Below are 23,447 nucleotides of genomic sequence, written 5' to 3'. Positions count from 1 at the left end.
CTGCCAGACGCGGATCGCGATTTCGATCTTTTTGGATCTCATCAGCGCGTCGCAGGCAGCTCCGACAGAACACAGACCAACTTTTACCTGCTGTCTTAACAGCGCGTTTTAGAAAATACTACAAATGGCGCAGTAAACGCCATCTGCAGCACGATGCTACATTTTAGGATTACGTATGCTCCAACAAGGTCCATTTAAATAAATGGACATCTATCACGTTGAGGTTAGCAAGTAGATATATCCATACATTTAAATGGACCTTGTTGGAGCATACGTAATCCTAAAATGTAGCATCGTACTACAGATGGCGTTTACCGCGCTACTGGTAGTATTTTCTAGTTTTCTGTATTTCAAAAATTAATCCACGGGTGTTAGCACTAAAATATCCGCATCTACCTCCGCGGACTTCAAATATTCTCCCTAGTTCACATCAGTATGCCGTACTCAATTCCGATGGAATACCCACCAATCTTAAGCTGCTGCTAATTAATAGCGATTAATAAATAACAACAGACAGTGTAATAAACGCCATCTGTAGAGGTTTTTGGCAAAATGTTGATTGAAAGTCTGGAGTCATTAATTCAGTTTGAGAAGCATCTGTACGGTTTCAAGTTTTTAATATTTCATTCTACACGCTACAGAGAGTGGGTTGATGAGCCAAGTGAAAATTAACTAGTTTCCGTCAATCCAGAAGAAAATATATGTTCCGTGGATTTTCTCAGGCACAAAGAAAGTTGGCGAATCTCTGGCGGTTTTGCTAGAGGCACGTTTTTGTGGCGTGACAACTTCCTAATATAGTTTGCTTTCAAAATCTGCACCCCAGCTCATTTGTTCATTTACTCTCCTTGCAGCATCCACGGGGGTTGCAGCATACAACACACAGTCCGTCATCGACCATGAGGAGGACGCCGACAACGATGACACAGAGTTTAGACGAAGGAACGGGTTGAAAGAGCAAAGTGCATCATTAGTCTCTGTCTTGTTAGGACCGTCTCATTTCCTCGCACGTATTATTATGACACTGATTAACGTCGCCTCGTAGGTGGCCATGGCGACGAAGCAACGAAGATCTACCTAATATTCCGCGGACCGCCGGTTTACCCCTTGCAAACTTTCAAATAATAATTTTCCCGGTTTTGTTAAGAAAACACGGATTTTCTAGCGAAACACGTTTCCATTAAACATCATTTTAACTTCCATTGCAGTAATTTCTTAATAATTAAACCATAATCAAAGTTGACTACTGCATATAAGGTCATCCATTTAGTATTCTGAATGGGGCAGTTTCTTCAACCTACACTCTCGCAAATTCGTTTCCTTAAACATTTTATTGTTTAAAAATACACTTAGATCGACTTAAATCCGTATACTTACATAAAGAAAAGTACAGATCAAAACACCTAAAATTTTATAGCAACAAAAAGATTCCCCTTTAGAATGTTTACTTTTTCTCTGGATGTGTAGGATGTTCGTGAGAGAATGATGTAAAATTGGATTTACAGTGCATTAAATTTAACAACCCCTTTTCAAAAAAAGATGAATGACGATACTTTGGAAAAGTGTAGAGTGTCAACATTCAAAAACTCGTAAAACAAAGGTCTGATCCTCTTCAGCTGAGTTCTTTTGTGATATAAAAGCTTCGGCGTTTTTCGCGGCCGTAGAAGAAATCACGGCTCAGAAGGCTTTTCTTTTTTCGCTTCATTTCATATTCAAATGGCGGGCTTTAGCCGGCATTTACGCACTTGTTGTACACGTAAGACAGCCGTCCGCAAGCCATACAAAACAGCCCTCCCTGGTTCAAAATCCACCCGTCCCTCTTCCATTTTACGCTTCCTTTTTGGGCTTTCTCTCTCTTTTGAATATGCATGTCACCATTTTCACGAAATGACGCCGTCGCCACTTCCGCTTTTTGAGAGGGAGGACCATTTGTCTTTGTTTATGGTCGGCGTGTGCCTTTGCCTGTTAAGACGCGACATTATGACCAGAGTTGAATTAAGAACTATTGCCAACATCACCCCGTTCACGATCGCGATTAATTTCCTTTTGAAGCACCAAGAGGAAATGCTAGTTCGACCTTTACTTTAACTTAAAAATCGGAAAAACAACCGATTTTTTTTATTACGTACCAGCTGGCCCGACTGACTTCGTTCTGTCAAAAGTTATTGGCCTCTGTCGCAGTCCGGTAGAAGAAAATGAATGAATAAAGAAGAGAAAAGAAAATTCAAAAATAACCAAGAAAATGCCACGCACAGAGGAGGTAACGATGACCCGTAAGTCAGTAATTTTATTGTCTTTGAAATACTCAAACCTTTTTTTTTTCGAACTTTACTTTGGGCAGGCATAGATTAATATCCATTCAGCCTAATCAACTTGAAGACATACTAAAGATATTCCTAACACGTCTTTGTTTTGTACTGATTGACGTCAAATGTTTGACATCTGGAAACAGATGTATTTTACTCTGTGGTTTGTATGGGAAAAGAAGAGTGAGGTTTTTACGTTTTTCTGGGCAATTTTTCTAATTTTTCTCTTCATAAGAAGCTTCCTCGGATTTAGTCGAGCCCTTCTCCAGTTTTGCGCTTAGATAACCCATTCAAAAAATATAGATAGAGATGTTTTTCATATTGTTTGTTTCAACAACAAGTACAAGCGGATTTAAAGGGGGGATAGGGATGACCAAGAAGCTTCATCCGTTCAGTTGGAATCTTAATTCTACAACGAATAAAAACCACTCATTAGGATTATCATTGACAATTACCCTGTGTTTGAATCACAAATATATATCGTATTTGACGTCTTTTCTCTACTTCCCCAAGAATTCAATTTGATAATTTTGGTAAAGATCCCGAATGCAGTCACCCGAATTATTTAGACCTAGATAATTGGTGATGAATTGGAGACCGTTGATTAAAATCCTTTAAGCTTAATTGAGATGTCAAGTGCAATTCGCGAGGATTTCAACACCGCACCTATCTCGTTCCGGTGTGATGTGGAATATCATTGGACAGAGATCATGAAAAGTTTATTGCCAAAAGGCTTTGATTGTATTTTTCGATTAGTTCGAAAAACGTCGACGAAAAAGTGTCGCGGAAATACAGAGGAAGCCTGTCATTTAAGTGGAAAATGAAGTACAACGCAATTCTGTTTTAAATTGGGGTACACAGTAATGCAAAAAATTTCACGAAAGAATCCAACGGAAATGTTGATTAGAGAGTTGATTGCGTTCCTGTATGACACGTTCGAAAACACCACCGTTGCCAATCACGTGTCCAATTTGTAAAAGTCCATTTATACGAGACTACATTACAATAATCCTAATGAACTTAACAGTTAATTAAAAATTGGACGATTAAAATTCATCGACACAAGCATATATTATATGCACGTGTTGCTATTTCGTCGCATTTCAATCACATCAGTAAAATTTCCCCAAATGTTTAAAAATGATATTGTGTGGTCGACACTCCACTACAGTGGATTTCATTTATTATGACCTCGATTATAGCGACCATGTTGCTATATCTAAGTCCCTTGAATTTAAAGCATACCTTAGTACAAAATTCATGTGTCTATAGCGACTACGGATATAAAGCCGAGTTCGGTGTGGCGACTGTTTTTAATGGATCGCTTGTAACAAATCCCTAGTAATCACATGCGATCGGAGTCGGCCGCAATAGACACAAAGAGCTTTCTGACCCAGTGTGGTGACCTTTACCGTTTAATTAAAGATACCAGCCAGGTACCAGAGGTTTAGTCCATTGCTTAGAATTCGGGAGAACGCTGATTCGATTCCGAGTTCGTCTGCCTTGGTCCAAGTTTTTCTGTGGTTTCTTTGGATCACGGGAAATGCTGGGGCAGTAATATTCATAATATAATAATAATTTCATTCTCTTCTGTCTTCATTCCGTCCGTCTCATCTTTCTCACCCGAACCACCACCCACCCATTCTCACGACGATACCTGAAAGAATACTGAAGAGGGCCTTCCGCCCTACCTTTCGGCGTAGTCCGGAGGGGCTACCCGCCCACCAACATTAGTGGCTGGTGGGAATGAGACGCCCAAAATTTTTTCTTTTTTACTGGTAAGTAGGTAAGCGTGTACATTAAAATAGTTCAATTACAAAGTGATATTCCGAATAGCAACTGCGATGAATCCTAGATGTACATTTACTGTCAAAAAAAAGGCAGAAATCGTTTCAAAATTGAATAATGGTGAAAACTACACGTACGTGTCTGTAACTCATTACATTTGTCTGAAACGCCTTCCGGATATAACGACGAAATTACAGTGGTTCCTTCGTCGTCGTTAGGTATACCCGAAATCCACTGTATTTTAAGTTTTGTTTTGTGCATCTTTACACTACAGTTAACTTATTGTTGACAGTAACTTCTAAATTGTTCTAAGAACAATGAAATGAACATCGTATTGGGCATGCAGCCGATACGTACGCAATTCCGAAGCTGTTTTATGATAGCAGTTTTATCACTCAAAACTCAAAATGATTTTAATTGGATGTAATAATCAAAATATTCTTGTAGAACTCATCAGATATCCTTATTTGAAACTTATAACCATAATGAACGAACAGTTGATTAAAAAGCCGGACGTTTAATATTCATGGCGTAGAATTTTCACGTGTTGCTTCTTCGACTGGCGATGGCGAAACATTTAACACTAACCCCTACAGCTACAAATGTATGAGTTCAGCAATATAAGCATACAGTAGCATTTTGCATCGCATCTATGACTTTACGGTAACACGCTTCCTCGGGGAAATCAGCAGTCGCACACAAACAAAATAACAATAATAAAAGTAATAATGAAGCAACGAACTTCAACCTTTCAGTAATGCTATTGTTGTTTTAATTATCTGTAGAACAGTGAGAGAAAATACATAAGGTTTATCTACTCCATAATTCACCCTTATATGCATGTAGCAGGTGTTCTGAATTAATGATTCCTTTTTGTGAGTGATAAACATGAGCATAGACAATCATTTTTGAAGGTTGTATCTAGAAAAAATGTGCGTAATAATAGTCAGTCACAGAAATTACCATTTACCTCTACCACCTTTTACCTAATGTAAATGTACCTCTTTGGGACGACGCGACGCCTGCAATAGGGAGAGGAACCTGCTTTCTTTTAAGGAACGCAAGGACCAAATTAACAGAAACTAAAATTATAGTTGATGTAAAACCATTCATCTCATTATCACGGAGTGTTTTTCTGTACAATAATTTTTGATATATATTTGAATAGTGAGAGAAGAGCATTTTAAAAATGCGACAGAGGCATAGTTGGGACATTCAAAATTGACATAGTCCACAATAAAACTGTCGTATTTACTTTCTTCTTTCAACTTACTAACTAAACTAGAGAGGCTGCTGACAAAACGCCTAGTTTTACTCACAACAGACGTTATAGGGAATATCAGAAATATAGAAAAGAGATGTCAGGTAGGAATTGCAGCGGACACTAACAAAGTGAGAAGAATAACATTACACCAATCATTGGTGTGTAACAGAAAGAGATGCAGACAAGTAGAAGTAGAGCATGTCGCCAGGATTGTACTTTAAAGAAAGTTCATCATTCTCAAGAATTTAGGAGAGCGAAGATGCTTGTTGAAGGGTATAATTCCAACCAGGCAGTTGTACAGACGTTATAGGGAATATCGGAGATATATAAAAGAGATGTCAAGTAGGGATTGCAACGGACACTAATGAAAACAAAGGAATAACATTATACCAATTGATCTGTAACAGAGAGAGATGCAGACAAGCAGAGTTTGAGCTTGTTGTCAGAATCGGGCTTTAAAGGATGTTCAACGTTCTCAGGAATTTAGGATATAATAGTCCCTAGTGTAGACATGAAAAGAAATATGTCCAGTCTCACACATAATTTTGACGATTATTAATAAATTAGATAGCTGCATGAATACGATTTTAGAAAACTTTATACATTATTTCTGCCAACACAATGTAGCTATTGAGAAAACCAATTTCAATTTTCCTATATAAATAAAATGAAAAAAAAAAAGATGTTACATCACGTGGGAGAAAATTGGGAAAATTTCGTTGAAATTGTTCATCCGTTTTATTAACTCATCGCAAATGAACGCGATCGTTGAGTTGAAACGTGATGGTTTGAGCTGTTGCGTAAAACTGGATGTTTTACATATGTACACATTACGAATGTGTGCAACGTGTTTACAAGGGCAACACGAACAACAATTTTTCACCGTATCAAATCCGATAACGGCAAAAATCGGCAATTCCAACATCATTTGAGGGTCTGTTCCACTTACAGAAGGGACGTAATCATCGAATCCGTCGACGACCACGTTAATTACCATTTCATTATTGAAATTGACGGCCATATTTTTCGAATTCATCCATTTCGTTTCCCAGTTTATAAGTTCGGGTTGTGATGATCACAAAATTAATATTAAAGCAACTAGGTACCTACATATTATGTTGTGCTATTTTCACAATTGGAATAATATATTTTACTTACGGAACTTCATAGATACTAAAATAATATCGGACAAGTGCTAGAGTGACTCCAACATCAAGAGTTACGTACGACCACGTCAAATTGGATTACAGTAGATAAATAATACCATTTATATTGGTTAACAATGATTAGGGAAACGTAGAAACAAAAGTTAATAAGCTTTATATTCACAACAAAAGAACTACCAAATCANAACGCCGTGCTCCAAACATACACCTTTAACAACCTTTTTCGAATTTCTAAATTAACCGTTCGCGTGCATAGAAGTGACTTCTTTTTATTGAAGGCGACTCGACCCTGCACTATCCTCTGCTTTATATCTCTATTACTCCTTCCGTCCTGACATATCGGTACTTCCTAGTTACCTACAATCGGCCTCTTCTTCTAATTTTTCGTCTCATATCTTTATATTGGCTCTTTCCCTACTTCTTCTTCCCTTGCATACCATTCTTTTTTGTTTTACTTTTATTTATTTATTTATTTTCATACCGTACTGTTTTAATGAAGGATAATTATATATTGTCAGAGATATTTTTCAATAGGATAACATAAAGGGATTATTAGTCGAAAACTAAACTTGGTAAAATATCTTATAAACTAAAATAGAATCGAATAAAATACATTTCTGGAAATTTCACTTATTTATCAAAACTTCATGTAGACACACAAGTATGACCTAAGTAACTTAATATTAGAAATTAATCATAAAGGTTCGTTGTTCAAAAAGTGCTACATAATTTACGATGTTTACAGAAGGTTATTTAAAATCGTTGGAATCGATGGAAAAATGACTCCCTCATATTTCCATGTTTGCTACCTAATATTTGTATCGCGTATTCAATTTGTTTGCATTCGTAAAACCCGCGTTTGATTTCACTTCAATCTGCCAGTCTAGACACGATTCATTTCGAAAACTGAAATTGAACTAAACAGCCTAGAGAAAAACTACCAGTGAACATGTAACTATATCCAAATGTGCATATATGCATCATGGTAACATAAAGAGAGGTCAAAAATTTTAAGTAAATCAACCGATTTCATCGAGATCATCGGCCACGCTTTTCGAGAGATCGCATCCGCGCCTGTCGGCCAAAATACACACAGATCACGTTTTAGAAATTCCGGTTGTTTTTCCCATGTCGCTGTCCAAACCAAACCGAATTACACCGTCGGTCAGCGTCAGCAGCGGCGCCGGTGGTAGAGACCTCCGCGCGGGTCAGCGTAATTCGCAGCAGCGGATCGTGGATGGAGATTAACCGAGCGAACAGGGAAAGAGAAGCACATTTAAAATTTAAACAATATTCGTCGACGGATCGCATATTTTTCGGCAAATATTTACCGACTTCTTCCGTTATTACGGGCAACAAATGAGAAAGAACCGACCGATGATGTATGTGCTTGTGGTGGCAATGCATCAACCGGAGCCTCCAACAATTTCTGCGTTCGCCAAACAACTCCTCCATGTGTATACGTGCATGTGTGTGTGTGTGTGTGGTGTTTTTTTGTTGCTGATAAATCAAGTCGGATTTTCGAGCCCGGGATTCCACTAAAAGATGAGCGCGCCCGTCGCGTCGTATCGCCTACATAAGGGCGAACCTAAACTAGCAACGTAATAACGTATGGCACTTGGCATCCTTGCTCCGTATACCGAGAATCGAAAATGCAAAATTCGACGGGGATAATGCAATAACCCGAACAATTTCTCAACCCTTATTGCCACTAGATAAAATTACTGAACAGATGTCATAGAACAAATGCTGACTTTCGCACTTCATTCCTTTTTAATAATTTATTGTTTTCGTAAAATATCGTTTGCAAAACATTCAGATATTTCTATAGTCCATTTCTTAGCCGATTTAAGTATATTATAATTCGCTTATAACGACTGCATACCGCATATAATGGTAATCTAATTATTATGTCGTTATTGTGTTAGGCAGTTTGGTTACCTGAGACAATAAGTAAGTATAAGCTTATTTCAGTTTGTAGAAAATGACTCTAGTTACGGTTATAATAGCCTATCGTTAAATAAACTAGGTTAGTAGAGTATATTGATAAAATGAAGGTCATGTTTGGTATTTGCTTGATCCCTTAACTACAGACAATAGGTTTCTATATTGTTAACATTTTGGAGTGATATTTTTACATGCGCGAACGCGTTATTTTTAATAATATGTTCATTTGTTTATTGGTAATAAACTTATTTGTAGTTTCCACCTTTTACAAAATGACAAGGAAATATCAACCTCTCTATCCCTTACTTTGATGTTAGAAAACCCTTTAATATCATAATTGTATTAAAATCAATGGTTAACTTGATAGATATTCGTTACGAATCGCGTTTGTATTCGCTTCAGTATAGACTAGGCCTTATATCAACCCCGTTCGCATAGATACATCTGAACGACACAACGTTGCTGAAGGGGGTGGAAAAGAGCGAAGGATGAGGAGGCGCGATGGCGAACAAATTGTTAGCTGTTGTTACGTCTCAGCACATATATCTGCCCTATTACCTCTGTTTGTCGACGTATTTCATTGCTGCCACTGTTGAAACTCCGGTTCTTACGGTTCCAAGGCGACTAACTTCGAATGATGAACGGTCCTCTCCCCTTCGATTTTGATTCATCGTGATTGCCTATAGAATAGAGGATCATCGTAACGAAACGGGGGACTGTCGCGATAAAAATACATACGTCCAAAAAAAAAAAAAGAAGAAACATTGACACGACAACAACTCATAAAAATGTGCCGCTTTAATATTGTTGCGGAATTCTGATTTACGAAGTACTGATTATTAGTCTTATGATTTGAGAGGGTAACTGATTAATTTACAAATTCGAAAATGATTGTTAAAGGTGTATGTCTAGAGCATGGCCCTATATGGGTGCAAAACGTGGACGGAGGGCGCGACGGAGAAGATGAAGTTAGAAGAGTTCGAAAACACCGTACATAGAGAAAGTTAGATGTATTAGAGTACAGAGGGCGCTACGAAAGTCAATAAGTAACAGGCAACAGGTTAGCAGGACTCCATCTCAGCCATAAAGGGCTAGTTAGAGACATTAGAAGCAGAAACAGGAGAAACAGTTAAGAGAAATAGGGGCAGACCTAAATTAGATTACCGTTCACAAATATCTAAGGTTGTGGGATCCCTAGACAAAAATTTTCAGTCTCTTTCCAGTCTCTCAGAGTCTTTCAATCTTTCAGCGTCACTGAGAGCGTCTCTTAACCATGTCTATCGAAACATCACCTATTGAGAGATTCGAGTCTCTCGTTCAGAGACTAGATACGAAATCAGGATCTCTCTATGAGCGACTCGAGTCTCTCGTTCAGAGACGCTAAACGGGTTTTTTTGACAGTCTCAGCGACACCAGAGAGACTGAACATTTTTATTTCGGGAAGTTTTAGAGAAATGCGAAGATTACGTTACGTTCGGAAAGAGTAAAGATGCGTATCCAACCAGTCTTATGTAGGTATCTATGAGCAGTCACTGTCCCTTTAAGCAATCTGAAATAAGTTCATGTGACATACAAACTATCTCAAAGCGGATTCTCATTATATAAGGGGTCATTACGAGCGAATTTACTTCCAAATTTTTTGTCGTATATTAGATCCAATTTGTGGCAGCTACATTAATGCCAATTACGAAATTTGTTTCGCATTCTAAGTAATTCCGTAAATTGTCCTGAGGCAAAATGTAGATGTCGTCTGTTCGTACGCATATATTCAATGCCTTAGGTAGAAATATTTGTCGAGAAATGCGTAAATGAATGAAAATTGACTTTTTATAAATTCACGAGAAAGTTAATGTTTGGAGTAGAGAAACAGCAAGAGAAAAGTGAGGGATTACGATCCCACGTTACGCAGCAAAAGAAGAGCAAGGTGTCAGTCCTAATCCAAGACAAAATCTCAGAGAACACGCACTTTCCTCTTCCCCCGTGCCCTCGCACTGCGCTAAGCGCTTATAAATAATAAAGAAGCCCGTCACGTAGGATATCTGGGTTAGAATAACTTAAGGCAAGACTCTGGCTTTCCCCCTAATGCCTCTGTGTTCCTTCTTCGCATTTTTGCCCAGCCATTTGTCTTGGGCGTCTCTCGGGCCATTGCGTTTCAATCAATTCTGTTTGCGTCCTGGTGGAGAATGTAGCAGCAAGCTGCTGGCTACGTATTGCTCCTAATGCCACCATTACTACCGCCATATCGTTGATGCACAATTTGGTTTAATTACTGTTATTGCGTTTGCTCCAAGTTTTGTTAGTTAAGTTAAAACCATTATTGATATTTCTAACAGAAAACTAATAATGCCGCGTACTTCGAACAATGTAATTTTAAAGTTTAATAAGCAATTAAAAATAAGACGATGCCCAAAAAAAGACGAACGACGAAGACGAAGCTTGAAAATAATAAGAGAAGATAACGACAATTGCCATTTTATGTGTGTGATAATTGTCGAAAATTTATAGTATTGTGGGCAGGGTCAGTGAGAAAAGAATGCAGTGCATATCAGCGAATAGAAACCTTCATTTAGATAGGGGTGTAGAAGTTTTCTGTATAAAATAATTCGAAGTGGTGTGTGTTCTGTCGAAACTGGCAGACGCGGATCGCGATTTCATCAGCGCGTCGCAGGCAGCTCCGACAGAACACTGACCAACCTTTACCTGCTGTCTTAACAGCGCGTTTTAGAAAATACTACAAATGGCGCAGTAAACGCCATCTGCAGCACGATGCTACATTTTAGGATTACGTATGCTCCAACAAGGTCCATTTAAATAAATGGACATCTATCACGTTGAGGTTAGCAAGTAGATATATCCATACATTTAAATGGACCTTGTTGGAGCATACGTAATCCTAAAATGTAGCATCGTACTACAGATGGCGTTTACCGCGCTACTGGTAGTATTTTCTAGTTTTCTGTATTTCAAAAATTAATCCACGGGTGTTAGCACTAAAATATCCGCATCTACCTCCGCGGACTTCAAATATTCTCCCTAGTTCACATCAGTATGCCGTACTCAATTCCGATGGAATACCCACCAATCTTAAGCTGCTGCTAATTAATAGCGATTAATAAATAACAACAGACAGTGTAATAAACGCCATCTGTAGAGGTTTTTGGCAAAATGTTGATTGAAAGTCTGGAGTCATTAATTCAGTTTGAGAAGCATCTGTACGGTTTCAAGTTTTTAATATTTCATTCTACACGCTACAGAGAGTGGGTTGATGAGCCAAGTGAAAATTAACTAGTTTCCGTCAATCCAGAAGAAAATATATGTTCCGTGGATTTTCTCAGGCACAAAGAAAGTTGGCGAATCTCTGGCGGTTTTGCTAGAGGCACGTTTTTGTGGCGTGACAACTTCCTAATATAGTTTGCTTTCAAAATCTGCACCCCAGCTCATTTGTTCATTTACTCTCCTTGCAGCATCCACGGGGGTTGCAGCATACAACACACAGTCCGTCATCGACCATGAGGAGGACGCCGACAACGATGACACAGAGTTTAGACGAAGGAACGGGTTGAAAGAGCAAAGTGCATCATTAGTCTCTGTCTTGTTAGGACCGTCTCATTTCCTCGCACGTATTATTATGACACTGATTAACGTCGCCTCGTAGGTGGCCATGGCGACGAAGCAACGAAGATCTACCTAATATTCCGCGGACCGCCGGTTTACCCCTTGCAAACTTTCAAATAATAATTTTCCCGGTTTTGTTAAGAAAACACGGATTTTCTAGCGAAACACGTTTCCATTAAACATCATTTTAACTTCCATTGCAGTAATTTCTTAATAATTAAACCATAATCAAAGTTGACTACTGCATATAAGGTCATCCATTTAGTATTCTGAATGGGGCAGTTTCTTCAACCTACACTCTCGCAAATTCGTTTCCTTAAACATTTTATTGTTTAAAAATACACTTAGATCGACTTAAATCCGTATACTTACATAAAGAAAAGTACAGATCAAAACACCTAAAATTTTATAGCAACAAAAAGATTCCCCTTTAGAATGTTTACTTTTTCTCTGGATGTGTAGGATGTTCGTGAGAGAATGATGTAAAATTGGATTTACAGTGCATTAAATTTAACAACCCCTTTTCAAAAAAAGATGAATGACGATACTTTGGAAAAGTGTAGAGTGTCAACATTCAAAAACTCGTAAAACAAAGGTCTGATCCTCTTCAGCTGAGTTCTTTTGTGATATAAAAGCTTCGGCGTTTTTCGCGGCCGTAGAAGAAATCACGGCTCAGAAGGCTTTTCTTTTTTCGCTTCATTTCATATTCAAATGGCGGGCTTTAGCCGGCATTTACGCACTTGTTGTACACGTAAGACAGCCGTCCGCAAGCCATACAAAACAGCCCTCCCTGGTTCAAAATCCACCCGTCCCTCTTCCATTTTACGCTTCCTTTTTGGGCTTTCTCTCTCTTTTGAATATGCATGTCACCATTTTCACGAAATGACGCCGTCGCCACTTCCGCTTTTTGAGAGGGAGGACCATTTGTCTTTGTTTATGGTCGGCGTGTGCCTTTGCCTGTTAAGACGCGACATTATGACCAGAGTTGAATTAAGAACTATTGCCAACATCACCCCGTTCACGATCGCGATTAATTTCCTTTTGAAGCACCAAGAGGAAATGCTAGTTCGACCTTTACTTTAACTTAAAAATCGGAAAAACAACCGATTTTTTTTATTACGTACCAGCTGGCCCGACTGACTTCGTTCTGTCAAAAGTTATTGGCCTCTGTCGCAGTCCGGTAGAAGAAAATGAATGAATAAAGAAGAGAAAAGAAAATTCAAAAATAACCAAGAAAATGCCACGCACAGAGGAGGTAACGATGACCCGTAAGTCAGTAATTTTATTGTCTTTGAAATACTCAAACCTTTTTTTTTTCGAACTTTACTTTGGGCAGGCATAGATTAATATCCATTCAGCCTAATCAACTTGAAGACATACTAAAGATATTCCTAACACGTCTTTGTTTTGTACTGATTGACGTCAAATGTTTGACATCTGGAAACAGATGTATTTTACTCTGTGGTTTGTATGGGAAAAGAAGAGTGAGGTTTTTACGTTTTTCTGGGCAATTTTTCTAATTTTTCTCTTCATAAGAAGCTTCCTCGGATTTAGTCGAGCCCTTCTCCAGTTTTGCGCTTAGATAACCCATTCAAAAAATATAGATAGAGATGTTTTTCATATTGTTTGTTTCAACAACAAGTACAAGCGGATTTAAAGGGGGGATAGGGATGACCAAGAAGCTTCATCCGTTCAGTTGGAATCTTAATTCTACAACGAATAAAAACCACTCATTAGGATTATCATTGACAATTACCCTGTGTTTGAATCACAAATATATATCGTATTTGACGTCTTTTCTCTACTTCCCCAAGAATTCAATTTGATAATTTTGGTAAAGATCCCGAATGCAGTCACCCGAATTATTTAGACCTAGATAATTGGTGATGAATTGGAGACCGTTGATTAAAATCCTTTAAGCTTAATTGAGATGTCAAGTGCAATTCGCGAGGATTTCAACACCGCACCTATCTCGTTCCGGTGTGATGTGGAATATCATTGGACAGAGATCATGAAAAGTTTATTGCCAAAAGGCTTTGATTGTATTTTTCGATTAGTTCGAAAAACGTCGACGAAAAAGTGTCGCGGAAATACAGAGGAAGCCTGTCATTTAAGTGGAAAATGAAGTACAACGCAATTCTGTTTTAAATTGGGGTACACAGTAATGCAAAAAATTTCACGAAAGAATCCAACGGAAATGTTGATTAGAGAGTTGATTGCGTTCCTGTATGACACGTTCGAAAACACCACCGTTGCCAATCACGTGTCCAATTTGTAAAAGTCCATTTATACGAGACTACATTACAATAATCCTAATGAACTTAACAGTTAATTAAAAATTGGACGATTAAAATTCATCGACACAAGCATATATTATATGCACGTGTTGCTATTTCGTCGCATTTCAATCACATCAGTAAAATTTCCCCAAATGTTTAAAAATGATATTGTGTGGTCGACACTCCACTACAGTGGATTTCATTTATTATGACCTCGATTATAGCGACCATGTTGCTATATCTAAGTCCCTTGAATTTAAAGCATACCTTAGTACAAAATTCATGTGTCTATAGCGACTACGGATATAAAGCCGAGTTCGGTGTGGCGACTGTTTTTAATGGATCGCTTGTAACAAATCCCTAGTAATCACATGCGATCGGAGTCGGCCGCAATAGACACAAAGAGCTTTCTGACCCAGTGTGGTGACCTTTACCGTTTAATTAAAGATACCAGCCAGGTACCAGAGGTTTAGTCCATTGCTTAGAATTCGGGAGAACGCTGATTCGATTCCGAGTTCGTCTGCCTTGGTCCAAGTTTTTCTGTGGTTTCTTTGGATCACGGGAAATGCTGGGGCAGTAATATTCATAATATAATAATAATTTCATTCTCTTCTGTCTTCATTCCGTCCGTCTCATCTTTCTCACCCGAACCACCACCCACCCATTCTCACGACGATACCTGAAAGAATACTGAAGAGGGCCTTCCGCCCTACCTTTCGGCGTAGTCCGGAGGGGCTACCCGCCCACCAACATTAGTGGCTGGTGGGAATGAGACGCCCAAAATTTTTTCTTTTTTACTGGTAAGTAGGTAAGCGTGTACATTAAAATAGTTCAATTACAAAGTGATATTCCGAATAGCAACTGCGATGAATCCTAGATGTACATTTACTGTCAAAAAAAAGGCAGAAATCGTTTCAAAATTGAATAATGGTGAAAACTACACGTACGTGTCTGTAACTCATTACATTTGTCTGAAACGCCTTCCGGATATAACGACGAAATTACAGTGGTTCCTTCGTCGTCGTTAGGTATACCCGAAATCCACTGTATTTTAAGTTTTGTTTTGTGCATCTTTACACTACAGTTAACTTATTGTTGACAGTAACTTCTAAATTGTTCTAAGAACAATGAAATGAACATCGTATTGGGCATGCAGCCGATACGTACGCAATTCCGAAGCTGTTTTATGATAGCAGTTTTATCACTCAAAACTCAAAATGATTTTAATTGGATGTAATAATCAAAATATTCTTGTAGAACTCATCAGATATCCTTATTTGAAACTTATAACCATAATGAACGAACAGTTGATTAAAAAGCCGGACGTTTAATATTCATGGCGTAGAATTTTCACGTGTTGCTTCTTCGACTGGCGATGGCGAAACATTTAACACTAACCCCTACAGCTACAAATGTATGAGTTCAGCAATATAAGCATACAGTAGCATTTTGCATCGCATCTATGACTTTACGGTAACACGCTTCNAATTTCAATTTTCCTATATAAATAAAATGAAAAAAAAAAAGATGTTACATCACGTGGGAGAAAATTGGGAAAATTTCGTTGAAATTGTTCATCCGTTTTATTAACTCATCGCAAATGAACGCGATCGTTGAGTTGAAACGTGATGGTTTGAGCTGTTGCGTAAAACTGGATGTTTTACATATGTACACATTACGAATGTGTGCAACGTGTTTACAAGGGCAACACGAACAACAATTTTTCACCGTATCAAATCCGATAACGGCAAAAATCGGCAATTCCAACATCATTTGAGGGTCTGTTCCACTTACAGAAGGGACGTAATCATCGAATCCGTCGACGACCACGTTAATTACCATTTCATTATTGAAATTGACGGCCATATTTTTCGAATTCATCCATTTCGTTTCCCAGTTTATAAGTTCGGGTTGTGATGATCACAAAATTAATATTAAAGCAACTAGGTACCTACATATTATGTTGTGCTATTTTCACAATTGGAATAATATATTTTACTTACGGAACTTCATAGATACTAAAATAATATCGGACAAGTGCTAGAGTGACTCCAACATCAAGAGTTACGTACGACCACGTCAAATTGGATTACAGTAGATAAATAATACCATTTATATTGGTTAACAATGATTAGGGAAACGTAGAAACAAAAGTTAATAAGCTTTATATTCACAACAAAAGAACTACCAAATCAGAAACTGGAGCGATCAAATATGAAGAAATGGTAAGAAACTAATAGAAAGCGACCCTGGAGTAAAAGTCAAAAAGATTCTTCAGAAGACAAGAGATGACCCTGGAAATTCTACGAAAATTAATTAGAAGTAGAAAAGAACGTTGAATAAATTAGAAGATAGTAACATGAACCCATACAGGTACGACAAACACACTAAACTAATGCTCTTTATCTCTTTTGTATCTAAATTTTGAAGATAAAGGGAAGATGACGTTTGTGACGGCTTGTTTTTTGCCATTAATCAAACAATTCTTTTTTGAATTTCAAAATAATGGAAAGCCCAGAAACTAAAAATGAAACATCATATTCAAATTTTACAACTATAAATTTTTAGAGAGTGAAGTCAAATAAATTCAGATAAGTCAATGTCAGGTAAATCTCTAGTTAAGTAGCTGAAATGAGTAAACGTAGATAATAATAGTAATTTATGATTATTATAAGCATATTATTTTCTAATCTTCCAAATCTTTGATGATTTTTCCAATTCTGTAAACTCACAATTCCTAATTTTCATATCCAATAGATGTTTGATATTTTCTTTTAATCTAATTAAGAAATTTAATTTTTTTTAAAGTTGTGTANTAATTTATGATTATTATAAGCATATTATTTTCTAATCTTCCAAATCTTTGATGATTTTTCCAATTCTGTAAACTCACAATTCCTAATTTTCATATCCAATAGATGTTTGATATTTTCTTTTAATCTAATTAAGAAATTTAATTTTTTTTAAAGTTGTGTAAATTTATTGCTTTCATTTACCAACAGGCCATCAGTAATGGCGGCAGCGTCCTGTTCAAGGAACATTGAAACGCATGAATCCAAGCATTTACTGGCGGATTATGAGATTTTGTTACAATAATTTATAACCTACTTGTAATTATCCGGTTGTCCATTGTATGTGATTGTATGCAAATCTACGGTGAACACAACACTTTATTGAAAACACAATGTTTATATAATTCCGTAAAAAAACAACAAAAAGCACAACTTTATTACTCGGATCACCGACGCGACTAATAACAGTAAACTCGTATTTAACACTCCGATTGAAATCGCACAAGTTCGTGCACAGCAATCGTCACAAACTTACGGCTAACAATGCTGTTATCTACCAGAAGGTCACTTTGACTCCTTTCTTTTAGCAAACAAACAAAATAAAAACGGTATACAAGGTGTGTTGCTCGAGATCGAAAGCAATATTCGACAGAAAAACGAGTACAAAGGTCTTAATTTAAAATGAAAAATACGCATTTTTTTCCCTACACTGGAGTTACATGAGAATCTTTTAATGAAGAAATATGAAACGTTTATAAGGAGTTGTAATAAATAAATCGGAAATTAACCTTTGTAACAAAAACCAAACAGCTACTTAATAAAATAAAGAATAATAATTAATTAGTGGAAAATTAGTAAACAAGTAGGCAGGTACATGGGTATTTAGAAAAGTGGTTTACTTTGATAATAAAATGTTGATTATATCGGAGCGATTCCAATTGAAAAAACTTTTCATTGGCGGAGAGAGGGAGAACGTTTTTCCAACCCTCGCTGTCCAACCCCTTCTCGCTTACCGATCTCCGGAGCTAAGACAAACAAGCGGGAATTAAATTTCTGATGAACCAGGGCAAAATAATTTTGAATTGCTTTTCGGCAACCTTATCCTTGTTTTAAAACGAAATTTAAGACGTTCCACGTCAACTGATACCCGTAATATTTGAAATTAGAACTAACGAAACTGTTGGGGCGCTACGTTTATTAGCTCCTCGCTTTTCATTAAAATCGCCCGCTACGAATTCAAGCACCATGGAAACGAATAATAATAACAACCCACCTTCAAACAAGTACTCAGATTTATCTGTAAGTTAATCATTTCAGAAGTATGATAGCTCCAAAAATACGAATGAAGATAATTTGAATAGAGCTAAGGCCGCATTTTACCACAAAATTATTTCCGTCTAACAAACTCTAAAGCCGAAGGCCAACTACTATCAAATGATTTTAAACTATTTTCAAGGGTTTCTGCTGTCCCATTTCAATTAAAAATGGTGGCGTATAAAATTAATATATAGGGTGTCCCAGTTATAATAATTAATATTTATACTACAGATTCCTACGGACATTTGGAACATAAAATGTTATAACACTTGACTTTTGAAACAAAATAAAAAATTATAAAATTATAACAGTTTTGATGCCGGCCCTGCACAATCTCAAATTAATTACGATTGCCAGCTGATAGTAGAAAAATTCACCTTCAGTAGGTCGGAATCAGCTGCTTTTTGGGGTGATGTTATTGCTTATGTTTGGTATTAAGTTACGGACCAGCCGAAGAAAATTCACTCGCGTTAAGGTCCATTAGATGACTGAAACATGTTATCACAATCGAAAATCCCATGAACGTAAACTGAAGTGGACCTAATGTAGTCGAATATTATGTTATTTTAAATAGAAAAGAAATTTTAACGACTACGGAATAGTTAGAAGCGGTGCATAAACAACCCTCACCACCCAGCGTTTGGTAAAGGTTTGTAACAACGTACTAGTGTACGAAAACAAATGTATGTGTTATGGATGTAAAAGTTGAGACAAGATGAAGACCTGCTTTGACCATTCACATGTTAAACGTTAGTTTTGCCTGGCAGGGCTCATTAACCCCACGTGGGGGTGGTTATTTTGTTTTCATTAAATGTAAAAAGCTAAATATTGATATAACCTCGTATAATTACACTGCTGGAAGTGACTGGAATAAATACACATAATGTCGTAGTTTCTAACAGGTTGTTCAGTTTGTTCTGGATTGTTGTAGAATTTAGTTTGTTACTGTTAGTTTATTTATTTAGTGGTCATTTCATAAAAGACTATTTCAATAAGGACAATTAGTAGTGTAATAGGGCATTCTAGTAGGGTTCTTATTCAACCGTCAGTTGGTGGTGAGTTACATTGCCGATGCCTTTCGTATAATTCGAAATATTCCCGGTATCTGGGCCAAAATTCGCAGCAACTGGGTACGTCGCTGTCAGTGTTGCATTGAAGCGAATGGCGGACAATTTCAACGTTTTTTATAAAAGGTACGCTTTTCTTTTTCACTTTTACCTTTTTTTTACAAGATGGAAGTGCATTCCGCTTCTTCCCGGTAGGCACTTGTTACATCCACACTAGATCAGCTGAGCGACATTAGTCGCCTAGATCCAGGCCCGTAATGAAACAAATTGTACGTTCAAATTTACAAAGACGATTTGCGAGCTCAATTGTCGCTGGATTGAAAAATTGTACAACACCTTTTTGTTGTATTTTGTGTCAGGAAGCCATGGTTCTTTCTTTAATTATTATAAATGGGATACCCCGTATATAGGCTCTGAATTGCATAGCAGTATAAAGACGAAAATGGGACAACATTTGGTAGCATTTACTACACACTGGCTTTAGTTACGAACCTTTTGTTGAATTGTTGGAAGTTCAAAGCATTGCTCTTCTAAATAGGTGGGCACAAAGTAAAATGCCTCCATTGCGACGATGATTCTGTGTTCACTTACCTAAAACAAAAAAGAATCCATAAGATATAACATAGGTTTATAGGACTCCTTCTCAGTCAAAGAGAGGTAACTGGTTAGAAACATATTAGAAGCAGAAACAGGAGTTAGGAGGAGTAGAAGTAGTTCTAGGTTAGTTTTCTGCTCGCAAATAGTTAAGGATGTTGGGGAGGTACAATCGGAGACAAGAGTACATAAAATTAGAAATTCGTGATTAATTAGGCTTTGCAGCATAACATGAGGTAAATAAAAACTATCTATACTAAAAGAAATTATACGGTTTGAGAGAAAATTTGGAATTTGACCAAAAACTTTGAATAAAATAAGAAATAACGAATAATATGGAAAATTTTTAACTGACTTTTGGCAGTGAATATGCCTTGATTTCAACTTCGAAACAAAAAAATATTTAGTTTCAATCTCTATTAATAATGAGCGTAAAACTTTTTAATATGTTTAAATAATAATTAAAACTTTAAAATTGCATTTATTTCAGACAATTATAAATATTATCATTATATTATCAAGTAAAAACGAGATTTTCAGCTAATTTTTCATTTTTTCCTCGATAACTATTTAGTGAATTTGAATAACCTTGCGCTAAAGTGATTCTCCAGAGTTCAAGTTACTTATTATCAAAGTTTGAAATTTCTGGTAGCTTTTTTTCTGTTAATAAAAATAAATTTAATCTGTCCGGTTAACGAATCTCAAGAAAATGACGTGCAAAATTACAATTTTTAAAATTTCAATAACTTTAACGGTTTAGTGAATCGATTTGTAATTTTTACAGGAGTTTTAGAATTGAATGAGGAACGTTCTTCCGAATTTTTATTTGTCTTGTAGCATTTTGACATACCTTCCAAACATCCTTAAAGATGCAAGATGCTATAGGTTTAAGGAAATGAAAAGATTAGCTCACCCAAAGGAAGTGCGTGTCCAACCCAGGCGTAGGACTGATGACGAAGATGGATGATGATAATAATATCAACAATTTCGAGATTTCTTTTAATTAAACCGGAGTGCATTTTAATTAAGATAAATAAGAACTTCTTGAAAAATATTTATTTATTATTTTATACCTAATAGCACCTACCTAAGTTAATAATTAAAAGGGGATGGGTACGTCTTTCAAAAGTCGTTCAAAAAACGGGAGGTAATTAATTCGGCTCGATCATTTAGCCAGTGAATTATTCTAAATGCGAATTTGAATTGTTTAAGTTTTCATGGCATTTAGGGGGCGACGGTATTAGATATTATCGGCACCGAAGTCGAAGGCTTCGAACTCAGATGACGGCGGACTTTTCTTTATTTAAGAAATCAAAAGAAAATAAGCTTCGATCAGTTGTGTAAAAGAAACAGGGCCCGGGAGCAGAGCACATTTCCATGTAAATTGGATGCAGTAAAGAGAGTGGAGGCCCAGGCCCGCATCTGACTGACACCGTGCACAAAGTTTAAAGTATAGAGAAAATATTTATTTTTCGCCAACTATTCCATGCAGATGTTTACTTTATACTGACGAGTCGGCAATGGAAATGACGGCGAATCGTGAAAGCAAAAGTATGGGAGCAAAGTATAAACAAAAAGTATGAAAACCAAACCCACCGGGGCCGACGGAAGAACAAAAACAACTAGAGACTGCATTACCTACACTAAAGAAAAGTAGAGAGTACACGTTTGTAATTACTAGTTACTTTGCTATTCCGGGAACGACAACAGTGAACATTTTACCTTAGTAAAATGAACTTTTATTTTTGATAAGAGGATATTTAAGTAGACGTACGGGGTGTTCTTTTTTTGTACTGTTCAATTTCTTGTTCTAGTTGCATACTATTTAAATATATACATTAGCCGTATACTATTGATTTATACGGCCATAGAATATTCTCGTATATTTCCGGAAACTTCCAGTAAATTCCTTTTGTTATCCTCTGCTGTTTTTACAATTAGTATAAAAAGAGATGCTTTTGAAAACAAGTTAATCCACGTTTTAATCTCTAATTTTATTAAAAACTTCTTAAGGGAACACTCCCCGATTTTCTTTTATTTTATTGCCTTTAATACTGGGATAGGATTATGAAATATTATTCTTACGTAATACCTGAACGATCATTAAGAAGAGAACAGTCAAATGTGCATTGGGCAAGTACATGATGGACTGTCGTAGTAGCCAGTGTCGGATTTATACTTTCATAAGCATAGGCTACTCCATTATATCCCTCTCTCCAGAGTCGAGTTCCGAGATTGGTAAAATGTACAGGGATATCGGATACTGATGCCTACAATTGCGCCCGGATTCAAGAAACAAGATACGGAAGCTTTCAGTTGTAAACACATCTTGTATCCGAATACTCTTGCCAGATATCGGATACAGATACTTTTTACTTTATAATTTAAAACTTCCTTTAATTCTGTATACTCGGAATCAGCTGTCTTATCAATACTTTAGGAAGTAAAACAACGAATAGATTTAGAAGTTACGATCCCGTCTTCGCAAAGCTAAGATAGATGCACAGGATGTTATGTTTTTTGCAATTTGCACTCTTGACTTTGCACAGACATACCAATGGCATCATCTACTAGACACGCTTAAGCTCAATCTCAATTATCTGGTATATTTATAAGTGTTAATTTTAAGCGCGTTGGCCATCGACACATTTTCACTTTTTTACTGTGATACAAAGAATATCGCAAGAAACGATCAAGAGAACAAATTTTTCCAAAACTGCTCGGATGCAGTCTTTAAATATTCAAACACCATCCAAATATATAAATACTGTAGCCAGATATCTCTTCACTACGAAGACAAACTGTATCCAACTTCAGGTAAAAGTTACACAAAAATTGGTTCCATAAAAATGTAGAGAGAGTATTGGCAATCGTGTTGATTCAGGGATCTCTATAGTATTGTTAGAAGAAATACGACAGTGAAAATGTATCACACATTTCTAAAGAAAATCGATCCTTAAAGCTCTAGAGCTTTTTCCACGACTCCAAGATATGTCAAAATATCTGGACTTTTGGTCGTCCAATATTAAAATCGATAATAAAGACCAATTGAGGATTAAAGTAAGTGCTTACCCGACTAGAATTTATAGGGGGCATGCCCCATGTAACGTGCGGGTCTCATGTGGCTAATGAGGGACATGCCGATATAGGGATTTCCCCGTAGATTCCTCATGAAAATCCCACCAAAAAAAGTGATGACACTAAAATAAGAATAGCCTTATGGGTTTTACGGGGCAAACCTATCACATATATAAAGTTACAAATTAATTTACCTTATGGGGGCTCGATGAGGCAAATCCGTTTGAAAATACTCTC

At 36.9% G+C, this 23,447-nt stretch overlaps 1 protein-coding gene across 1 annotated transcript in view; it reads right to left on the bottom strand.

Annotated features, from left to right (window-relative positions):
* LOC108742007 (CUGBP Elav-like family member 4) overlaps window positions 1-23,447 on the bottom strand; it is a 309,289-nt gene that overhangs the window by 130,215 nt on the left and 155,627 nt on the right. Inside the window, exon 2 of the mRNA XM_025977122.1 lies at window positions 20,031-20,129. Within this exon, the coding sequence (XP_025832907.1) occupies window positions 20,031-20,102 (72 nt within the window). The 5' untranslated portion in view covers window positions 20,103-20,129. The remainder of the gene's footprint in view (window positions 1-20,030; window positions 20,130-23,447) is intronic.

The sequence above is a fragment of the Agrilus planipennis genome, unplaced genomic scaffold (genome assembly GCF_000699045.2).
Source record: "Agrilus planipennis isolate EAB-ADULT unplaced genomic scaffold, Apla_2.0 scaffold254, whole genome shotgun sequence".
In the NCBI taxonomy this organism is placed as follows: domain Eukaryota; kingdom Metazoa; phylum Arthropoda; class Insecta; order Coleoptera; family Buprestidae; genus Agrilus; species Agrilus planipennis.
Note: the sequence above shows the minus strand (reverse complement) of the source record. Positions and strands in the feature narration are given on the sequence as shown.